Source organism: Myotis yumanensis, unplaced genomic scaffold, assembly GCF_028538775.1.
Source record: "Myotis yumanensis isolate MYYU_CA2020_CCGP unplaced genomic scaffold, mMyoYum1.0.hap1 SCAF_2, whole genome shotgun sequence".
NCBI classification, from domain to species: domain Eukaryota; kingdom Metazoa; phylum Chordata; class Mammalia; order Chiroptera; family Vespertilionidae; genus Myotis; species Myotis yumanensis.
Genome location: NW_027223753.1, coordinates 21,566,716 through 21,589,986, shown reverse-complemented (window position 1 = coordinate 21,589,986; position 23,271 = coordinate 21,566,716). Strand labels below are relative to the sequence as shown.

The following is a 23,271-nucleotide window of genomic DNA, read 5'->3' as shown; positions in this document are numbered from 1 at the left end:
CACTGTTGACAGAGAGGAGAAGAGTGTGCACAGAGTGAAATGAGGGCATAAGGAGGGGTATGAAAGGCAGGACAGGAGGAGACCAGAGATTTCCTCCTGAAGGATGAAGAGGGGTTGCCAGGTGGCCAAGGAGAAGGATTGGTGGGAGGGGAAAGGCCTTCTGGGCAGAGGAATTGACCCAGGTGCTCAGCCTCGAGCTGGAAATGGTCCACATGGTGGAAGGCAGGCAGCAGTGGGAGATAATGCTGGGGAGCCTGCTCTGGCCCGGCTCGGGGCTGCAATGCTGGACCTGGACCTGTCGGCAGCCTGCGGGAGAGCATGGGATCGATTGGGTCTGGGACCCTAGTGAGGAAACTGCTTCCAGAATGTGGGTGGGTGAAGAGGCCTGAACCTCGATGGTCACAGTGGGGATGGAGAAGGAACAAATGCAGGAGACGTGTAAGTGGTCACCCAGCTGGTCTCCCTCTCCTCATAAACATGGAAACTGAGGTTTCTTCTGTGTCCCCATGTCTTGTTGTATAGCACACACTAAACTATACAGACAGGTGGAGAGAACAGCACACCCAGAACCTGCGGACCTGCCACCATTGCGAGTACTTCGCCATATTTGCTTGCTTGCTTTTCCCTTTTCTGTTCATCCTTTTTTCTCTTTTTTTTTCTGAATCACTCAAAAATGCATTGTGGACCATGACACTTCATTCCTACATACTTGGCAGCATCTTCTAAAGAGAAGGATGCACTCCTCGGGAAGCAACGTTAGCCTGCCCAGGACTAATGAAGGTTTAGAACAAGGGCTGGGGGAGAGCAGAGCAGACAGGAGCGGCTGACAGCGACAGTACAGGCGCAGTGACAGGAGTTCTGGGCAGGATGGGGACCATGATCACTTAGGGCAACAGTGGGCTTGGGGTGGGCTGCGAGACCAGGGGCGCCCTTCTTAGCTGTCAGAGAGAGAGAACCCAGACACATACAGGCAGTATCCTCTCCCATGTGACACAGCAGGAACTGGGAAGTCACGGGGCAGGCAAGTGTGTGTGAGGACCCAAGGTGGGAATAGCAGGGAGAAGGTGAGGATGGGTCAGTCTGTCACATGGAAGGCTTCTTGAAACCAGTGCCAAGTGAGCAGAGATGGGCTTCCCAGATGCCCTGAGAGTTGCCCAGAGATGGAGATGATTGACAGCTCATCTTCCCCTTCTCGTTCAGCCCCCACCCCAGCTTGCCTTCACAGTGTGTGCGGCAACTCTGGGCACTTTGTACTCAGCGCGTCTTCTCTCTTCCTCTCCCTTTCTCTCCCTCTCCCCCTCTCTCCCTCCTTTTCTCTTCCACTCTCCCTCTCTCCTCTTTCCCCCTTTCTCTGTCTCTCTCCCTTGCCATCCCCATACACCCCTCACTTGGATAACCAGCAGCAAATGTAAGGTGATTTATAATTAGACCAGAATTAAGACAAACACATTTAGCCCCTTTTGTGTTCGAGTTTTTATTCAGAGTAAGCTTTCGTTATTATTTCTTAAATGTGAATATCTTTGTAGACTTTTTATAAGACTCGATACTCTTTTTTAAGAATTCAAAATGCAAACAAGAGAGATGTTTATCAAGTAGAAATCAGAAGTCCCCACAATCTCACTCGGTGCTTCTCCACACACTATCGATAGCCGTGCCACTTGGTATGCCAATAGGACATGAAGCAAATGCAACAGACGTGGTTCCCAAAACAAGGTCATCGCTATGCGTGGCTCACTCACCTGCTTTTTGTTTCACTATTTAGTCATGTATCACCATCTTATTGTGTCAATATATATATAGATCAGCCTCTTCCTGTTTGACGGCTGCAGGGAATGCTAATGTGCGTACAACCATAATTTATTTAACGGCTCCTCTGTTGATAAAGTGGATATTTTCAGGTTTTCACTCCAGTAAACACCCTTACACATGAATCTTTGAACAGTCGCTCAGTTGTTTTCTTAGGATATATTCTTGAAAGACAAATACAAGATGCGTGACCTCAAATTTCCCTCTAGCGGGTGCAACGATTTCCTCTCCACCGGAAGCCTGCTTCCCCACACTGCACCTCCGCGGTGGCCAATCCCGGCGGCGTTCACCAGTTTGGTGGACAAAATGATATTAAATTGTCTTTGCTGCTTCAGGTTCTTTGTATATGTTCCTTGGAGGAATTTATGCTTTTCATATAGAGCGTTCAACTCAGCTCATTTCTAAATAGTCTATCATTTCAGTTTAGATTTCTTTTTCACCTGAGCATTTAAGAATGTTTTAAAAGTTACTAAGTGGTTACATATGATCTTTTGTTATTATTTTTATTTTTACTGCATTGTACCCTTTTTGCTTTTTGAATTTTTGTCTCATGTTCTATGAATGTCCAAAGTGAAAAGAATATGGGGTTTTATGTATTTCTTTTACATCAAGTGTATTATGCTTTCTTTCAAACAAACAATATGCTTTTTCATTGTTTTTCTTTATTTTCAACTCTTCTGTTGTCAGCAGACTTGATTTAATGGGCTTGGTCTTCCCTCTAGTGATTTGAAAGTTCTAGATCCTGTTTTTATTCTGCCAGTGATTTTGTCTTTTCATTAATTCTGTTTTCAACAATATTTATCCTGGTATTTCTCCCTCTTTCTTTTGGAAACCTTTTTTTTACTTTTGTTTCTGTTTCCAAGAAGCTGTGTTTTGTGTTTACCGATTGCTCTTGGTAGCCTATTTTTGTTTTCATCCATGGTTATCGTCTTGCATCTCCCTGAGAACATTACTTATGTTTCGTTTTTACAATGTCTCCCATTTTTCCCTGCATTAACTGCATTGTACGGTTGGACCATGTGGTCTGGCTATTCAGCTGGATTCCTTTGAAGAGCTGATTCTCTTTACATCCTCAGAGTTTTGTCATTATTCAGTATCACTTTGTAACTGAGACCTGGGCTCTGGCACCAGACCACCTGCCATGCCACTAGCTGGGTAGCTTAGGGAGCTCTTCAAGCAGCACTCTGAGCCTCAGTTCTCTCATCTGAAAAATGGGGATTTAAAATAGTACCTGCCATCCCAGTTTGCCATGAGGATTAAGTTAGTTAACATAAGCACTTAGAACAGTGCTTGGCATGTGATTCCCAAGTGATGAGCAGGCCCTCCAGGAGGCAGGCAGGTGGTTGTGGTTGTGAAACACCCTCTGAGCACAGCAGGCTGTCGGTTACCCCTCAGTCACAGATGGTGGGTGCCAGGCTATTGGTGGGAGCAGGTGTCAAGCAGTCCCCCCTTTGGGTGTGCCAGGTGGGAGGGGATGGGAGACAGCCCACAGGCCAGGCCCTGAGACTGTTCCCAGGGGCACAGACAAGAGAAAGCTTGCGGATGCTGCCCCCCACTCTGACCCAGCCCCGACCAAGTGTGGGGAGTGGCCAGAGGGATGTGAGGTCAAGCTCAGCCCAGAAGGTGGGCAAGGATAGTCCCCTTCCTGGATGTGCACGCAGACCCGCCTGGAACAGGGACACCTGTGGCATTGTGTCCTGACAGCCGGGAGTGGGGCAGGCTGTTGATGAACTCCATCCAGGCTTGGCAGCTAGGAGCAGGAGAGCAGACCCTCGAGCTACACCTGCCACCTCGCTTGCTTCTGTGGTCAGTATATAGAACATGGACGTTTTATCCCATGTGGTGGGACCTCATCTCCATTTCCACTGCTGGGCTGGAATTTTCCTTTTTCTAATCAGTGGACCAGCTCAGATGAAAATTTCAGAAGAGAGGGAATGCCTTTTTCTGTCTGTCTTGCCCTCTACCCAACATTTATCAAACACCTGCAGCCTACTCGGTTCTGGATCGGTTATGACTGTGCCCATTTTATAAATGAGCTCATTGAGGTCCAGAGAGGAGGACTGTCTCACAGTTAGCCAGTAAGGTGGGTTTCCATCCCGTCTGTCCAGCCCTAGTCTTTCCTCTTCCCAGTCTGCCGTTCAGACCCTGGTTTAGTGCCAGTGAGCAGAACACGAGCACCTTGCGTTCTTGAGCTCCCTCCCTGTGCCCAGCTGTGTATGCCGTGCCTGGGAAACACGCAGGTCAGCCCACGGCTGGCTCTTGTCTTCCAGGGGCTCACATGTTTGGGGGAAATAGTCAAACAGGTGCTCCAAGACAAGGTAGATGCTGTAAGCAAGTCAAGTTCAGTAACAGAGCAGAGAGAGAGAGAGACGTTCTGTCTGGAGGTGCAGAGGCGAACATTCCAATTGAGGGGAAGGAGAGTAAAGGCACGAACATAGGGGACATAGGGTCTGTCCACGAGACAGTCCGCCCTTGATGTGGCTGGAGCCTGCATGGGGCTGGGGGGTGGAGGAGGCTAAAAAGTTTCTGGAGTAGAAAAGGGTCTCTGAATGGATTTCTCACTGTAACGAGGACTCACTGGAATATTGAGAAGACAGTAATGACATTCAGTTCAATTAAAAATCCTGGAGCATTTACTCAGTGGCAGGCATTCTGCCAGGCACTGAGCATATAAATATGAATACGAAACAGTCTTTCCCCCTTGAAGACCTTGGTCTTGGAGACAGACACTCTAGGGTTAGGAATGGAAATAGGACGACCGACCAGAGTGGCGTGGGCAGATGGAGGTCCACGCTTCTCCCAGAACGAGCCTCTGCAGGTCCCATCCAGGCCTGCGCTCCGGATGAGGTTCCTGTCCTCTGGCTCCGCCCACCTGGCAGCTGCTCCAGCTCCAGGCATCCTGTCTGTGTTCCAGTTTCAAAGAAGAGGGAAGGGCACAGAGCCTTCTCCTCGTGAGCATGTGCGTCTTTATTCGGGAAGAGCCACCATCCTTAGAGACATCATCCCACATCTCATTAGTCGGAACTCGCCAGGCCTGGCTGAGGGAAAGCAGGAAGTCAATTTGGTTTTGCTTTTAGAGCAGCGGTTCTCAACCTTCCTAATGCCGAGACCCTTTCATACAGCTCCTCATGTTGTGGTGACCCCCAACCATAAAATTATTGTCGTTGCTACTTCATAACTATAATTTTGCTACTGTTATGAATCGTAATGTAAATATCTGATATGCAGGATGTATATTTTCATTGTTACAAATTGAACATAATTAAAGCATAGTGATAGAGGAGGAGACCAAGATGGCGGCGTAGGTAAACACCGGAGACCGCTGCCGCAAACAACCATTTCAAAAATACAACTAAAAGACTGAACGGACATCACCCAGAACCACAGGAAGGCTGGCTGAAGAGAGACTCTACAACTAGAAGGAAAGAGAAGAGCAAATCGAGGCTCAGAGGCGGCGCAGTGTGGAAAATACAAAGGTGCCGAGGTGCGCGCGCAAAGCGGGCTGGTGGCTGAGGGCGAGGTTGTCGTTTTCTGTCGGGAGTGAGTCTCAGACTCTGGGCTCCAGATCCGGGCGAGTCTCTAGGGACCCAGACTCAAACGGGAGAAGCGGGATTATCCGGCATCAGTTGGAACCTGAGGGCAGCTTTCTCTCCGAAGTTTGCAGCGGCTGCCGGGGTTCTGAGAAGCAGAGCCTCTGGGAACGGGACTGAGCGTGGCCATAACTGCTCCCTCCGCCCGCCCTGTTGATCCCGCCCCGCCCAAACCCTGCGCACAGCTATTTGCCGATCGCCTCAGGCAAAGGCTGGATTAGCGCCTCCCCAGAAGGCAGACGTTTTCCATACAGCTGATTCCTATAGCCAGTCGGCCTGGTGGTCAAACCCCTCTAGTGTTAACTACAACAATTAAGGCTTGGCTAGAACAAGACTGCGCACAGAGACCACAAGGGGGTGCACCAAGAAAGCATAAAAGATGCGGAGACAAAAAAACATGACAGAAATGGAGGATATGGAGCTAAGAATCGCAATTTTGAGGGCTTGCCATAAATTTGTGCAGAACCTCACGAAAACTAATGAGACCCTCGATGCTACGATAAAGAAATTAGAAAGTAAGCATACACGGACTGAAATAAAGAATATTATACCCAATAGCAGACCAGAGGAGCACAATAATCAAACAAAAGATTCGACAAAAACACCCAATTGGAAAAGCAAAATGAAAAAAGAATCCGAAAGTGTGAAGATAGTGTAAGGAGCCTCTGGGACAGCTTTAAGCGGTCTAATATCAGAATTATTGGAGTGCCAGAAGATGAGAGACAGCAAGATATTGAAAACCTATTTCAAGAAATAATGGCAGAAAACTTCCCCCATCTGGAGAAAGAAATGGACTTACAGGTCCAAGAAGCGCAGAGAACCCCAAACAAAAGGAATCCAAAGAGGACCACACCAAGACACATCATCATTAAAATGCCAAGAGCAAAAGACAAAGAGAAAATCTTAAAAGCAGCAAGAGAAAGAGGCTCAATTACCTACAAGGGAATACCCATACGACTGTCAGCTGATTTCTCAACAGAAACTTTGCAGGCCAGAAGGGAATGGCAAGAAATATTCAAAGTGCTGAATACCAAGAACCTACAACCAAAATTACTTTATCCAGCAAAGCTATCATTCAGAATTGAAGGTCAGATAAAGAGCTTCACAGATAAGGAAAAGCTAAAGGAGTTCATCACCGCCAAACCAGTATTATATGAAATGCTGAAAGGTATCCTTTAAGAAGAGGAAGAAGAAGAAAAAGGTAAAGATGCAAATTATGAACAACAAACATGCATCTATCAACAAATGAATCTAAGAATCAAGTGAATAAATAACCTGATGTACAGAAAAAAAAAAAAAAAGCATAGTGATAAATCACAAAAACAATATGTAATTATATATGTGTTTTCCAATGGTCTTAGGCGACCCCTGTGAAAGGGTCGCGACCCACAGGTTGGCGGCCCACAGGTTGAGAACCGCTGTTTTAGAGTTTCAGTAGGAAAGACAGACAGAGGAGAGGTTTGGAGCACAATAGGAAAGCATTTGCAGGGATAGTTCATGATTCCGGGTGGCAGCGGGGGGGGAGGGCAGGGTATCCCCGAGACGAAGTGCTGGCCTCGCTGCATCTAAATGGCAGGGGCAGTTCCCCATGCAGGTGGAGGGGAGGGCCTTCCAAACATGTGGAGGAAAGGACAGCCAAAATGCACAGCTGCTCGGGAAAAGGTCGTTGTCTGGCGTGACTCAGTGTTGCCACTTCGAGAAGATCAGGGGCAGCCACACAGAACCAACTGGATGTGAAGCCGGAGAGGAGTCCGGTGTAGCTGTTTGAGGGGCCTGGTAACATTCAGAAGAACTGGGTCTTGTTTCCCGAGTACAGATTGTGCTGGGGTTGAAAGCTCTGCTGTCTGCCTCCATGGAGGGGGAGGCATGGAAAGGGGAGGGACAGTCCTTTGCAAGCGAGCTTTCCCTAAAGACACTGGGGCCCGTGCAGAGTGGAGAACTTATTGTTCCTGGGAGCTCTGATTTCTGCTTCTAACACCCATGTGGTCATAAAGCTCATTTTAGCTAATAGTCCTACTTGGTTGATTTTTAATCATAGGGATTAATGCAGAGGGCAACTTGGAAACTCCATTCTTGGCTGTCAATCTCAAAGCAGAGGGATTACCCAAAGGGTGGAGCAGAGTGTTGATTAACCAGAACCCCTGCCCGGTGGAGCTTGTCTTCCTGGGAGGGTGCTGGACTCGACACAACATCTGGCTGTGCCTGCAGCTCAGACTCCCCCGCTGCAGCTTCGCATCCGCCACAGGGCGCCGGTCCCCACCGTGCTCAGGGCTGCTTCCCTCTAACCAGCGAGCGGGCAGCTGGCCCAGAGGAGGCAGAAGGCACCAGAAGTGGAGCTTCTGTTCACAGCTCTTGCCAGGAATTGTGGCCGCAGGTTGAGCAGCTTCCAGAAGGTTTACCCATGAGCAGTGGCAGTAAGTTAAATCTTAAACAGAGAGGGTCCGTGTACTTGCACTGTGAGAGCTGACCTCCTGAGGGAATGGAGCAGCTAAGCCTGCTCCATATTCCTTTGTCAGAGTTAAGGTTTCAACAAATCGGGGAATAGTCAAAAGGAACACAAAAGGTGTTTGAAGAAGACACTGTGGGTAACCTGGTGGGTATGAATGTAGCTGTAAGACTGCTGGTGCTCTCTGGCAATTTCATTTTTCACGGATGACCTCTAGAAAAAGAAGCACGGAGTACTTCAAATTATCCAAGAAAATAATCCAGCTGATCGACACTGGAGGCTTGCATTGGCCACACATGAGCTTGACCGCCAGTGTACAGTCCCGGGAATGAATTCCCACATCTCTCGGGAAAATAAACAGTTCAACCAAAGAAATGCAGGGTGTTGGTGGGCCACACTGGACCAGCATAGATCCCTCCTTTCCAAAAGGTAATTAACAAGCAAGCCAGACAAATAAAATCAACTTGTGGTGGCACTAGAACATAGCATTCTAAAAAAAAAACCCAACATTTTCCTAAAGAAATAGAAATGTATTTTCTGAAAAGATTTTCTAATAGTAGACAGAAGGAAATTTAAATGAGTAGATAATCTCATTTAAACATAAGAAATAGGGTTGATAAGTAGCAGAAGATGAATGAGGAAGTGGGCAAGGGGAGCTTCTGAGATCAAAAGACAGTGATGGAGACAAGTAGACGATGCAAAGAAACTAAATACATGATAACACTTAAAATCCACAGTAGCAGGATTTGCCTCGTAAGAAACATGACCATTGAAGTAGGAACCTCCTGGAGAATCTCTCTGAGACTGCAAAAAAAATTATGAAGGTATGAAAGTAATGAAAGAAAAGTTGCCAACTATGGAAGACAGAGTGCCAGTCCAGGCAGATAAATGAAAGGGGAAATAGAGGAGCAAATAGAGCAGAAGGTATAATAAAATACAAAATGTCAACTAACTCCCCGAGAAGGGGGTGTGGGCCGGGCAATAGGATGGGGTTACCAGTGCTAAAACTTCCTTGGTGAATTGAAAGGACTCCCTGAGATCTAGACAAAATGATATAGATACCAAATGAAAAATAAAAGTGTACCAACCATAATAAAAAAAAATCCCTAAAAGCCCTAGCAGGTTAGAGCATCGGCCTGCACACCAAAGGGTCGCAGGTTCGATTCCTGGCCAAGGGCATGTACCTGGGCTGCAGGTTTGATCCCCAGCCCTGGTTGGGGCACATGTGGGAGGCAACCAATCGATGTGTCTCACATTGATGTTTCTCTCTCTACCTCCTTCTCTCCCATCCACTTTCTCTAAAAAATCAAAGGAGCCAGGCCGGTGTGGCTCAGTGGTTGAGCGTCGATCTATGAACCAAGAGGTCACAGTTTGATTCCCAGGTTGTCGGCTCAATTCCCAGTAGAGGGCGTGCAGGAGGCAGCCGATTGATGACTCTCATTATTGATGTTTCTATCTCTCCCTCTTCCTCCCTCTCTGAAATCAATAATAACATGTATTTTTTTCATCAAAGGGGAAAAATGTTCTTTTGTGAAGATTAACAAAACAAAACAAAAATAAGTCCCTAAAAGCATTTGGCAAAATACACAGGTAAGCACACAATCTGGTCGTATGAAATAAAACAGTCGTTTATGAAAAACAAGAAGCATAACTAATCCAACTCCTAGGATTTCTTCTCCGTGATATCAAAAGCCAAAGCCAGTGGTATTATGAGACTCAACCATTGCTGCTTCAGCCAGGATACAACATGCACCAAAGCCACAGAAAATTGCCGCTCGAGCCCCTTGAAGAACTGGCAAAGACCTTGCAGATGGCCCCGACAATAGCAGGTCCTAATGCCTAGAACCTATACACGTTTCTTCATTTGGAAGAAGGATCTTTGCAAAATGTGATTAAATTAAGGATTTTGCTCGATGATCTGAGTGGGTCCTAAATGCAATGACACATGTCCTTAGGGAGAGTTTATACACACAGAATAGACCATGATGTGAAGACAGACACAGGGAATGGAATGATGCAGCCACAAGCCAAGGAATGCCAACAGCCACCAGAGGCTGGAAGAGGTAAAGAACAGATCCTCCCTACAGACAGACCCCAGAGGAAGCACGGCCCTACCAAGAGCTTGACTTAGGCACAGCAATACCGACTTCAGACCTCTGGCCTCCAGAACTGTGAAAGAATAAAGTTTTCCTGTTTTAAGTCACCAAATTTTTGGTACTTTGTTACAGCAGCCATGGGAAACTAAAATGGACGTGATTTTGAACCTACTAGATGTTCAGGAAAAGACTGTGCTAAGGATGATGACCATGAAAGGTGATATTTAATTGAAGTCTGTAGTCCCTGGTTATATTGTCAGTGGTTTAGTATTGGGTAAAGGAAAATCGTTTTTAAGTTTCCTGTGTTACATAAGGCAGAGTGAAATAGTATATTATTTTTCTTAAATGTTATAATTAGAGAAAATGCAAGTTTGGGAGTATTTTTGAAAATATTTAAAGATGATTAAGAATTAGAAACAAAATGTATAATATACAAATCACTGAAGAAAGTGGAAAAACTGCCCGGCTGGTGTGGCTCAGTGATTGAGTGTAGAGCCATGAACCAGGAGGTCACAGTTCAATTCCAGGTCATGGCACATGTCCAAGTTGCAGGTTTGATCTTCAGTGGGGGGCATGCAGGAGGCAGCCAATTGATGGTTCTCTCATCATTGGTGTTTCTTTCCCTCTCCCTTCCTGTCTCTGAAATAAATAAAAACGCATGTTAAAGAGTGTGAAAACTAAGAAATATTGCAAAAAAAGAAAATAGTAAGAAAACATATAAACAAAAGTGTAAAATAGGGTGATGAAAAGAAGTTTGCATTAGCAATACTTGCTAACTAATGTAACAAATAACCCCCCAGTCTCAGTGTTTTAACACAGTAAAGGTTAATTTTTTACTCACTTTACAGTCCCATGCTGGTCTGCAGTTGGGCAGGGGCTTGGGGTGGGGTTGGAGTGTCTCTTCAGCAAAATAATTCATGGCTCCAAGCCCCTTTTATGTGAGAGCCTCACCATCCTCCAGGGCTTCCTCACATCTGGCCAACTGAGGAGGGAAGAGAGCTTTTTAAGAGCCAGCGCTTCCTCCCACATCCCACTGGCCAGAGCATGTATTACAGGTCACCTGTCCTGAGGGAGGTGTGCCTAGGAGAAAGAGGATGCAACATTCAGTGAACACAGCGTCGCCACCACCAAGAACAAACATCAGTTCTGATAATAAGTGTCATTGACTTTTGTCTGACCACTACTGTGTGACATAGGAGGGAACCAGAGGAGGAGAGACAGCCCCTGGAGAGGCCAAGGTTACAGGAGTGCAGGATGGGCCAGTTGCTGGGAGAGTCCATGGACATACGGCCCAGAGCTAAGAGCTGTAGTCTGAGACCTGGTTGAGGGTCAGCAGAGAACCAAGGTCAAGTGGGAGAGCAGAGTGCATGATGCAGATGCTAAGCAAAGGGTCTGCGAAAGGGGTAGGCAGAATGGTGAGGGGGTGGGGAGTGAGGGAGCATCCCCGAGAGAGGCCCCGGATGATGGCGTACAGGAAAGGGAAGCCTCTGTTGTTAGATGTGGAGGAATTACTGACTGACCTATGGGCAGAGAGAGAGCTATAAGGAGCCATGAGCTGGCACCCGCCTGTAAAACTTCCATATTACAAGGTAACCATGATCACATTAAGTAGAGGGGGGCCGAGGAGGATGCTTCTAAACTGAAGAGCGGTAAAATATTAAAAATAAACATTTGAGACAAAGAAATGCCATGAGAATACATAATGGCATGAGATCACAATATTGCTTTTTAAAAAAAGTAAAAGTCAAGGGAAAAAGAAAACATTAAATGGGACAGAAGGAATTACTTCACATGATAAAATTCATAGCCCATAGTAATCCTAACAGTCATGAATCTTTATGCACCAAATAACCTACCAAGAAAACATAAAGCAAAATCTGTTGGAAATACATGGAGAAATGGACGGCCGTAGAGATTTAACAAATCTGTCTGAGTCAAGTAAAAATAAATAGAGCAAATATGGAATTGGCTTTAGGTGATTTTACCCTTTATTGATTTTATACTATGTATCAGAGTCAGTGCAAGGCACTTTACGTGTGATTTCATTTGCAGCGATCCTCTTAGCAACGTTGCTGAATAGGTGGCGTTACTGCCATTTTCCGGAGGAGAAAACTGAGGCTCTGGGAGGTTCCCCAATTAGCGATCAGGGAACGAGTGTTTGAACCCAGATCTTTGCCTGCACAGCTTCTGGTTTGTTTGTTTGTTTGCCACTTTGTTATAAAGCCTCTTCAGGAGACATGAGCCTTTCACTTTATGGAAACTGTTTCTTCCAAGCAGGACCAAGGTGCATCTGTCTCTCACAGGGCAGGCTCTAGCTAATGAGAGGCAGTCACAGGGTTTTCATTTATGGGGCGAGGATGAAGAGAAGGCAGCTGGTCCAAGGTCACCCGGCAGCTGAGAGTGCCGCACAAGGCAGCAGCCTACCGCGTGCGATTGTGCACTGCCCCGACCTCCCAGAACGCCAGCCGCTGCAGCAGCTTCAGTGACCGGAAGCCCAGGTTCATGCCTTCACTTACGGAAATAACAAAAGATTCTTTTCTTCTATTGAATACCAGCTGGCTCTAGACGCCAAGGCTTGCTTTGGGCTTTGGGCTGTCTTCTCCTTTTTTCTCTGGATAGCAGGATGCTTTAATTATTATTGTCTGCTATTATGATCATGGTTTAATTGTTTGTTTGCAGCTCAGTAGCTCAGAGGGGGGCATTTTATAAAACAAGTATTATTTTCTCACTGCCATGTCCAGTGTCACTAAGGATAATTTAAGCTGCATTCTCATATGGGGACAGGAGTGATTGCTGACCCTCATCCCCCTACAGCAGCTGTTCGTGCACACACTGTCTTCCCCCTGATGTAAAGATCCGCCGTGATGGCTCATATGGTGCGGCGTCCCGTGTTCATGCCGAGCACCCAGGCCCTTTCACATTCTGGGGCCCAGTCAGAGGGCAAGGGAAATCGACATGGCAAGCTGCATGGACTTCTTTTTCTCTTCTCGTTTTTGCGTTTCTCTTGCAATGGATGCAGATGAACCCCCTGTAAGCCATGAGGTGGGCAGTCTCCCAAAAATGCCCGATGTAGTCAAGTTTCCTTCAGACTGAGAGAACTGAGGGCTGGAACCCCAGAAGCAAGTTTTGTCTGTAGACAGCCCTAGAGAGGTGCCGGCTCCTCCGATGAGAATCCGGTGCTCTCTTGGCTTTTTAGGTTTAGTCAGGAGGTGGGTTAGCGGACAAGGGCTGCTGGAACAGACTGAATGGCTTAAAGTAGCAACTTTATTTTCTCACCGTTCTAGAGCCTGGAAGTCCAAAATCAAGGTGTCAGTAGGGCCGTGTTCGCTCCAGAGAGTCTGAGGAAGAATCTGTTTCGTGTCCCTCCTGGCTTCGGTGGCCGCCGGTCCCCCTCGGCATCCTTTGGCTTGTGGGCACATCACTCCAATCTCTGCTTCTACCTCCCCTGTGTCTCCTCAGTGTCTCTGTATCCAAATCTCCCTCCCCTTTCTCTTACGAAGACATCAGTCCTTGGACTTGGGGCCCACCCTAATCCAGTGTGACCTCATCTGAACACCTCATTGCACATTCACAGTGTGCTTACCTTTTGAGGGGAAGACAGTGCAACCCACTGAAGGTGGTGTGAGGGCTTTGCAGGGCAGGAACCTTCCAGGCAGAGGGGAGTCCCCAAAGCCAGACCTAGAAAGTCTGGCTCTAACCTGTTGGGAAGGAGGAACCGTGGCTGGGGCGGATGTGTGATTCAGGAAGATCTCCTGGCCCTGGCGGAAAAGGTGGATTGAAAGCGGGGGAGGGGGCCTGGGCCCAGGGAGGCCAGGTACACTTTTTAGGCCTCAGTATATGCTGGTCCCCGTCTTGCGATCTCCTTCCTTTCTCAGTTTCCTTGTGCTTTTCTTTCTTCAAAACTCAGACACCTCCTTGATGAAGGTTTCCTTGCTTTTCTCAATTAGAAGACAACGTTATAAAAGAAAGGCCTTTGGTACCAGAGAGATGTGGTCTGAATACTGCCTCCAGCCCTTACTAGCTGTTGACCCCCTCCCCAACGCCCTCCCTGCGAATTGCCTCAGTTAACCCCTGGGGACTTCAGCTCCCCCATTAGCAAGATGGCAAAATAGACTCTAAATTGCAGGGGTTCTACGAGAACATCAGACAATATATATGCAGTATTTGGCACAGAGATATTTCCACAAACGCTTCCTTTTCTCCCTCCCCCGTTATTTGGAGAGCACTCTGTTTACCCCGCTCCTGTAGTACCTAGTGCACATATTGTTATGCTTTGTTGGCTCTTTCAATGAGCAGCCGCAGCCTCTGGGGCAAAGACAGAGCCTTCCACATTCCCACAGCTCTCAGCGCCGCTGGGCACGCAATACACTCAGCCTCTCCCTAGCTTGTGTGTGTCTGTGGCTCAAAGAACTGAGTTCAGTATTTCAAAAGCCCAAAGAAGCCAGATGTTCACCTGCAGGGGAGTGCGCAGGCAACCCAAGATGCCTGGGCCAAAATTAGCCCAATCCATCAGAACCTCTGCTGAACATTTTATACACTGATTCCTGTAAGGTAATGCGAGCCCTTGGTAAGAGTCCTCACAAATGTGGTTGGTTTGGCAAGGCGTCTTCCCTGGCCATCGTCCAGGATTTCTTATAGGGGTCCCTAGGCTCCTGCAGAGGCCCCTCGATCCATTCTTGCCCATGCCAGTCTCGTCTCACCTGGGCAGCTGGAGTGATCTTTCCATGTAAATCGGTTCCATCAGGCTCCAGCTTAAAATTCGTCCATGACTGACTTCCCTTAGCCTGTAGAATGAAGTCCCGACTTTTCCCCGACCCAAGGGCCCCGCCTGGCCTGGCCTCTGCCTGCCTCTCGTGGCCTCAGTGGCCTTTCCGTCCCTCATACCCTCCAGGCTGGTTCCCTTCCGGGGCCTTTGCACATGCTGCCCTTTATGCACAGAGAGCTTCCTGCCAGCTCTTACCCTACCCTCCCTCCCATTGGCTGGCTCCCTGTGAGCCTCCCATCTTGCTTAAATGTCACCTCGTAGAGAGATCTTCCTGGCCACTCTGTCTAAAGCAGGTGCTCCTCCTCAGCACGGCGCTCTTACAGCTGATAATCTCTTAATGGGTTTGTGTCTGCGGGAGTACTGCCTGTCTGCAGAAACAACCGGAAGATGACTCCCTGTCTGTCATCCTCACCATGATCTCCCAGCGCCCAGCACGTAGGAGGTCTAAATAAATGAATGCAGTAAGGTGTCTGGAGCTGCAGCCTCTGTCCTTCGCATTGTTTCTGCATGCAAAGGACCTTGGGCTGCCTCCTCCTGCCACTTCTCTTGACCTCATCAGTGCCAAGCCTTTGACTTTGTCTGATTAGCAGATCAGCTAAGCTGAATGCAATGGGCTGGCATTTTTAATTCATGGTCTCAAATGTCAGCCCTTTAACCTTGTGTATGATTCCTATGTAAACTGTTGATTACTGATGGGGCCTCTTCAGTGCATGCCTGGCACTCGGCCATAGCCTCTCCCTTCTGGAGATGTGAGCAGCAGAGCAGGTAAAAGAGGGGAAGCATTAAACTCTAACCTGGACCATAATTTTATAATGAAATTCTGGCTCAGTTTCTAACCAGCCCTGACCTCGGGCAAGTTATTTAACCTCGTTGAACCTCCATATTCTCATTTTTAAAGATAGAAACGCTGCTACCTACAAAATAAAGGTGTTGTGAGGATTAAGTGGGATAATGTGTGAGTGCCTTATACACAGTGCTTGCTTCCTAACATGTTTTGTTTTACTTCCACTTCGTCTCCATATTCTTTCCTTTCACAACTTCCTATCAGACTTTCCTCCTGGGATTTTATTCATTCATTCATCGATGCACTCATTCATTCAATTACTCACCCTTAGAGACTTTAGTCCATCCATAACTGAAAGAAGGTAACACCCAAACTCTTCTAGCTAATTTTCATTATCTTCTCTCAGTACAGCTCTTTTCCCTCTGACATCCTAACACCTGAATTCCAGGGTGGGTTCACCTTTATTCCCAGGCACTGTCACCTCCCCATCTGCCTCTGTGTCTTGTCCCATGTAATTTATTTCTAAGAAAACACACTCCCTTTCATACCACCCAAAATTCAATCTCATTTCCCGCTTCTTTCCCCGACAAGTCCCGTCCATGAACCCCTCTTTTCTGAGCACACGTGCAGCAGCACCGCACAGCTCACCTCCTGGTCTGCCCCTCAGTGCACGGAGTGGCAGCAGGGAGACAGGGGAGGAAGGGGTCGCCAGGATAGCAGCCAGGGCTCTTGTTTGCTCTGCTTCCTGGGATCTCTCCCCGCCACCCCACCCCCCACCCCCCTGCGTGGAGCCCGTCTACCAGCATGTTCCCCATAAACACCTTGAAGAGCAGCCCATCTGTCTTCACTCTGCCGGAAGCCCTCAGAGGGGAGGCTGCCAGAGGGACGAGAACACAATCACTGAGAAAACCCACACAGCTTCTGGTGCGCGGCAGTCTCCACCTACATCTACTAGTATAACAGGGACCATCTAGGAAATCCGAGAGACTCACTTGAATCCTAGTAGAACTAACTGGTGGCTGAAAATAAGGAGCACACACCCATACAGTCAACAATAAATATGTATCAAAAAAGTATATCCAAGAAATGTAGCAAAGAAGAAAACCACAAAGCCACCAGAGTACATAAACTAAACCCTAAGTAAGTTAAGATCTCTACAGTGTTCCTGGCTGGAGAACATCAGTAACATACAGATCTCAGTTTGCCACAATTAATCAATAAATACGTTCACTTCCAAATAAAATATCAGTGGGATATTTTGGAACTTGATCGCTGTAAAGTTCATCTGAAAAGATACATTTGGGAAATTAGCTAGGAAATATTGCAGAGAAAATATACAAGGAAACTTGCCCTGTAACCATATCAGATTATGAGACTATGAAAACCAAAGCTGAGCAGCTGTGTTCACGGCATCACCAACAACCCAATAGGCAGCGGAGGGAGCCCTGGAGCTGAGGAGAGTCTAAAATCGGACCCACGGCCAAAGCGACATTTCACACCCGTGGAGGAACCTGGGTGGTTCAGTTCTGAGGGTCTTCTCTCCAGGGAGCCAGTGTACCGTCCGGAGTGTTGGGCGCGTCTAGGCACTGGGGCTGTTACCTTCTACCTGGGGAGACGAGCAGCAAACGTGAATAAATGAAGTCTTGGCTGTAATAAATGCTAAGGAGGAAGTAAACAGCGTTTCATAGTCAAAATGTGGACGAGGTAACTTTACATAGATGTTGGGACAACTGAATGTGCATTTGGAAAAATAACGAACCTGTAAACCTCCAAAACATGAAACTATACACGTTCTGGGAAAATATTAAAGTTCTGCTTTTGAGCCATTTGGGGGAGAAGAGGGAAATGTGACGACCAGTATTCTTAAAGGGAAAGATTAACATGGTTGTGTATGTAATATGAATAACTTCTATCCCAAAATAAAAACAAAATTTAAAAGGAAAAAAGATAACCAGATGCCAGGAGAAAATATTAATAACAAATATACTGTTCAGTGGGGATGTAAATTGATACAATCACTTAAGAGAATGATTTTAGCTATATTTTCCAGCATTTAAGAAATATATGCCCATTCTCCCCCAAAAAGAATATTTCTACAAGTCAACTGAAATATTAACAGAAATGTGCAAAGCTACATGAAGACAGAGTGTTCCTTGCAGACTTATCTATAATAATAAAAGCGTAATATGCTAATGAGACCAAACAGCTGAACGACCGGATGAACTTCCAGACAAAGCTGGGGCTGCGAGGGCGGAGGCAAGCTGCCGCAGCTGCGAGGGCCGAGCCCGTTGCACGGATTTCGTGCATTGGGCCTCTAGTATAAAATACAATGCTAAAGCCATAGTGAAATATAGTGATGTTCTTTTCTGCAGAAAAAAAAATTAATGTATATGCCCATAATACTGTATTCAGTGAAGAAAGAAAGTTGCACAATCACCATGTAAAATATGCTTCCATTTGCGGGGGAAATGTGTTTGTGCACATTAAAAAAGGGTCTGGAAGAACATGCACCAAAACTAAGAGGAAGCGAAGAGCTCTGGAAAAGGAGGTTGGTTTGTGTGAAAGAGACTTTTTAAAAATTGAGTACATCTGTATATTGTTTGCCTTTTTCTGCTTTGAGCACATCTTGAAATTTTTATAATTTAAAAGATATTTTTAAAAGGAGATGGTGATGAATGGATTGGAGCCTGGACTAGAACAAGGATGTCAGTGGACAAACAGGAAGTCCAAATAAAGTCTGGAGTCGAGTTCAAAGTCTTGATCCACAGTTGGTTTCCCGGTTGTGACAAATGTGCCAGGGCAATGTGAGACGCTAACAGTGGAAGAAAAGGTGAGGGGTTTATAGGAATTCTCTGTATTATCTTCACAACTTTTATGTAAGTCTACAACGATTCCAAAGTAAAATTGATTAGAAGAGAGAGATTTGCATGGGCTCTTAACCAAGGCAGCTTTGGCAGTCGGACCCATTTTGTTCTGGAAGATTTCGGGTTCCTACTGATCTCTGTGGCCAGCGGGCACACCGCACGTGGAGAGCCCTGCCTAGCCTCCTTGGGTTGTCAGGGATTAGCTGGCATGTAGCTAATATCCCACGTTCTGCCCTTGGGAAACCAAGGTGTAGGCTCACCCTTGCACCCACCACAGCTGGGCCAGCATCTCAGGCACCCACAGCAACCCCTGCTCTTTAGCACCTCCTTTTTTTAAGTCTTCATTTTTTAGAGCAGATTTAGGTTCGTAGCAAAATTGAGAGGAAGGCACAGAGATTTCCCAGAAACCCACTGCCCTCACACAGGTAAGCCTCCCCACTAACATCCCCCGCAAGAGTGGGGCATTTATTACAGTTGATGAACCAAATTGACACATCATTATCACCCAAGGCCCATAGTTACATTAGGATTTATTTTTGGTGGTGTACATTCTGTAGACTAGGACAAGTGTATAATAACGGATTTACCATTATAGGATCATAAGAGTATTTCCACCTCCCTAAAAATCCTGTGTGCTCCACCCATCCATCCCTCCCGCCCATCCAGTCCCTGGCAACCACTGATCTTCTCACTGTCTCCATAGTTTTGCCTTTTTCAGAGCGTCATAGTTGGAATCATACAGTGTATAGCCTTTTCAGAACACCTTCTTTCACTTGGCAATATGCATTTAAGTTTCCTTTTCATGGCTTGGTAGCTCATTTCTTTTTAGTGCTACATAGTATTCCATTTTTTGGATGTACCACGGCTTATTCTTTCATTCACTTACTGTAGGACATCTTGGTTGGCAGTTATGAATACAACATTATAAGCATCCAAGTGCAGGTTTCTGTGAGGGCATACCTTTCAATACATTTGTGATTAGCTCTCAGTACATAATGTGATTGCTGAATTGTCTGTTTGGGTTGGTAACAAACTGTCCAGCTGTCTTCCCAAGTGTCTGAGCCATTTCGTATTCCCACCAGCAATGAGTGAGAGCCCCTGCTGTTTCATCCCCACCAGCTCTGGGTGTCCGTGTTTCAGATTGTGGCCGTTCACATAGGTGTGTAGTGGTATCTCGGTGCTGTTTTAACTTGTAGTTCCCTGATGACATAGATGTGGAGCAACTTTTTATATGTTTGCTATTTGTATATTTGCTTCTTTGGCGATGTGTCTGGTAAGACTTTTAATCCATTTTTAATCAGGATGTTTGTTTTTCTTATTGTTGGGTTTTAAGATTTCTTTGTATATTTTAGATAACAGTCCTTTATCAGATGTGTCTTTTGCAGATTTTTCTCGCAGTCTGTGGCTTGTCTTCCTATTCCCTTGACATTGTCTTTTGCAGAGCATAAATTTTTAATTTTAATGCCTTCCAGCTTATCAGTTCATTTTTCATCGGTTATGTCTTTGGTGTTGTATCTAATAAGTCACACCATACCCGAGGTCATCTAGGCTTTCCCCTCTGTTATCTTCCAGGAGTTTTCGTTTTATGCTTACATTCAGATCTGTGGTCCATTTTAATTTATTTTTGTCAAGGGTATAAGATCTGTGTCTAGATTCATTTTTCTGCATGTGGCTATCCAGTTGTTCCAGAAGCATTTGTTGAAGAAATTACCTTTGCTCCATTGTATTGCCTTTGCTCCTTTGTCAAAGATCAATTGACTATATTTGTGCGGGTCTATTTCTGGGCTCTCTGTTCTGTTCCATTGATCTGTTTGTTGTTTCACCAATACCACACTGTCTTGTTTGCTGTAGCTTCATATTAAGTCTTCACATCAGGCTGTGTCAGTCCTCCAACTTCTTCAGTATCGTGTGGCAGTTCCAGGTCTTTCGCCTCTCCATTTAAACTTTAGAATCAGTTTGTCAATATACACAAAATAACTTGCCGGCATTTGATTGTCAGTTTTTACCTATATCCTTTATCTTACCTTCTCAGCATCCCCCGCACAACTTAGAATGATAAGGGTGTGGACTCAGGAGTGGCTCTGGGAGCTGTTGTGTAGAACCGAGAAGGCTGGGGGTTGACAATGGCAACATGAGGCTCATGATAACAAACAAGATGCTGACCCTAGCCAGTGTTGTTCGGTGGTTACAGCATCAGGCCACGCACCGAAGAGCCATGGGTTTGATTCTCGGTCAAGGGCACATACCTCGGTTGCAGGTTCATTCCCAGCCCCTGTTGGCCCATGTACGGGAGGCAACCAGTCGATGTGTCTCTCACATGAAACTTTCTCTCTCCTTCCCTCCCTCCCTTCCACTCTTTCTGAAAATCAGTGAGAAAAATATCCTCTGGTGAGAATTAACAGAAAAAGTGTTTAAAATCTACACCCCTCACACTTGTCCCCATCACTAATGACTGCAGCGGGAGGAGCAAGCTGGGTGGGAATTCTGAGGATGCTGCCAGACACGGCCTTCTCTCCCTTCCTACGAGCCTTTTCGTTTCTGACCTTCCCTAACCGATGCCCCGGACAGAAGTGGCTGGGCCCCACCTGACCGCTGCCTCTTCTCCCCGTTCAGGCTCCACTTCCTGGTGTTCGACACGGAGGAGGTCCACGATGTGCTGCGCATCTGGGACGGGCCCGTGGAGAGCGGGGTCCTGCTGAAGGAGCTGAGCGGCTCGGCGCTGCCCAAGGACCTGCACAGCACCTTCAACTCCGTGGTGCTGCAGTTCAGCACCGACTTCTTCACCAGCAAGCAGGGTTTTGCCGTGCAGTTCTCAGGTCTGTGCCAGCCTTCCCCGGCCCCTCTCCGTCTGTCCTGCTGCCTAAGCCCCTCCGGCCCTCCAGCTCTCCACTCATGTAAAGGTGCTTATTGAGCATCTGCTGTGTGCCTGGTACAAGACTAGCGCTTGTTCAGACATCCACGCTGCACGTACTCAGTGCGGGGAGCGGGGGACACAGGCAGGTTAGTAGACACTTACGTACAAATTGATAAGCACGTGGAGGAGATATGTAAACTACGATGCTCACCTTGGGGCATCCAGGAAAGATAATGCCCAAGCTCAGACCTGAAGATGAGTAGCAGTTACAGGAGAAAAGACAGTGTTTCCAACAGCGAACAGTCGGCCATGACATAGAGCTGGTCTGGCCACTGACCTGGATTTTGGAGCCTCTGTGGCCCCCATTCGATGAAAAGGAGAGAAAAGGTACCCTGGCTGTAAAGAGCACATGCACAGCGCAGAGGCAGGGTAACCGGTTCAGACGCAAGGCTCGTCCCTGGGGCCGAAACACGGGAGCCGGGGAGGGAGGTGGAGAGTGGTTTGGGGGCGGTTATGGAAGAGCCGATCTGACGTGGCGCACATTCCGGTTCTTAGTCTAGTAAAGGTCTGGCAGCTAAATGTGAGCAATCTAAATTCAATTAATTATGTGCCGCCGGAGCCAATTATGGAGGAGCATGACAAAGAGCTGCGGAAGATGGGCAGTGCTCAGACGTCAAGTCCCAATATTAGATAATGTCTATGATTGGCCCTGCCTCTGCCTGTGATGCATCATCTCATCTCCTCTGAAGTGCCTCTCCCGTCACTCATCTCCCTGCACAAGTGACTCTGCCTCGGTCGGTGCTTGCGTTTATTATACAGCAGCTGTCTTCATTACCATCTCCTTACTCCTCTGTCTGTCTGTGTGAGGGGTTTCCATGGTGATTCCGGAGCAAGTCTGCACGGCACCTGTGCCGTGGCTTTGCCTCCACACTCTCACCAGTTGGGGTATCAGCTAAGGGTGGTTGGGTATATCCCTGGCACCAGTAGGGCTGTAATGGAGCTATAGGCCCTGCGCCTAGCTCTCTTCTGATCCATCTCCTCCATAGAGATGAGGGTGTGGACAGATGAGAGTCTCCAGCATTGAGTTCCTTTGTACGTATTAATTTGCCCGTGTAGCACTAATGCAGGCTTCCAGCCCAGTGAGAAATAGCTCCTTGCAAGGTTCATTGGGAATCTTCTTCCTTGATCATGGCATTCATTCATCCATGGAGAGAGTCCCTGGGGGCCACTGAATAGCACTGAACTAGTCTGAGATTAGGGTTCCAGCATGGTACAACAAGGGAGTCACTTTAGATAAGCATTTCCCAGCATCTGTTCCCTGGAGTTCCAGGGGTTGTTTATTGGTATTGCAGGAAAAAGAAGTTTGCACACCTAGCCAGTGTTGCTCAGTGGTTGAGCATCGAACTATGAACCAGGAGGTCATGGTTTGATTCCAGGTCAGGGCACATGCCCGGGTTGGGGGCTTGATCCCCAGTAGGTGCCATACAGGAGGCAACTGATCAGTGACATCATCTCATCAATGATGTTTCTACCCATCTTTGAAATCAATTAAAAATATAGTTTTTAAAAATATTTTTTTAAAAATGCAGGGTCAAGTGATGCTGGGAAGGTCCTCAGGTTGAGGCGGATCTAAAGAGGTTATCTGTATTTTGGGACCTCTCAGGACTGTCGGTGTGCTAATGCACATAGACTCAGGAGGTGCCTGTAGGCCACAATTGTCAGACATATTTGGCCGGGAATGACTTTTTTCTAAGCCATCTCAAGTGATTAGCATTTCGTGATACAAACTTTGGAAATTGCTGGAAGAAGCAATCGAAGGGACTCCCAGCAGTGAAGAGGGTAGAATGCTAAAGAGACGGCTCAGTACACTCTCTGGGAAAAGGAGTATTATGAATAATTAAACGAGACATGTATTTTCTCTGGCTCTGCCCACACCAATGAGTATGGCTTTAAAAAAAAAAAGCCCATAATTGTACCAATGAATTCCCCCACGGATCTGCATTATCTGACCTCCACTGCGTCCTCAGCAGCACCACGTGGGACAGAGTCCCTGGGCGTCTCGTGAG

General features: G+C 46.9%; 1 protein-coding gene across 1 annotated transcript in view; it reads left to right on the top strand.

Annotated features, from left to right (window-relative positions):
- Window positions 1–23,271, top strand: part of CSMD2 (CUB and Sushi multiple domains 2) — a 552,912-nt gene that overhangs the window by 409,126 nt on the left and 120,515 nt on the right. The window contains exon 26 of the mRNA XM_070404687.1: window positions 20,965–21,167. Within this exon, the coding sequence (XP_070260788.1) occupies window positions 20,965–21,167 (203 nt within the window). The remainder of the gene's footprint in view (window positions 1–20,964; window positions 21,168–23,271) is intronic.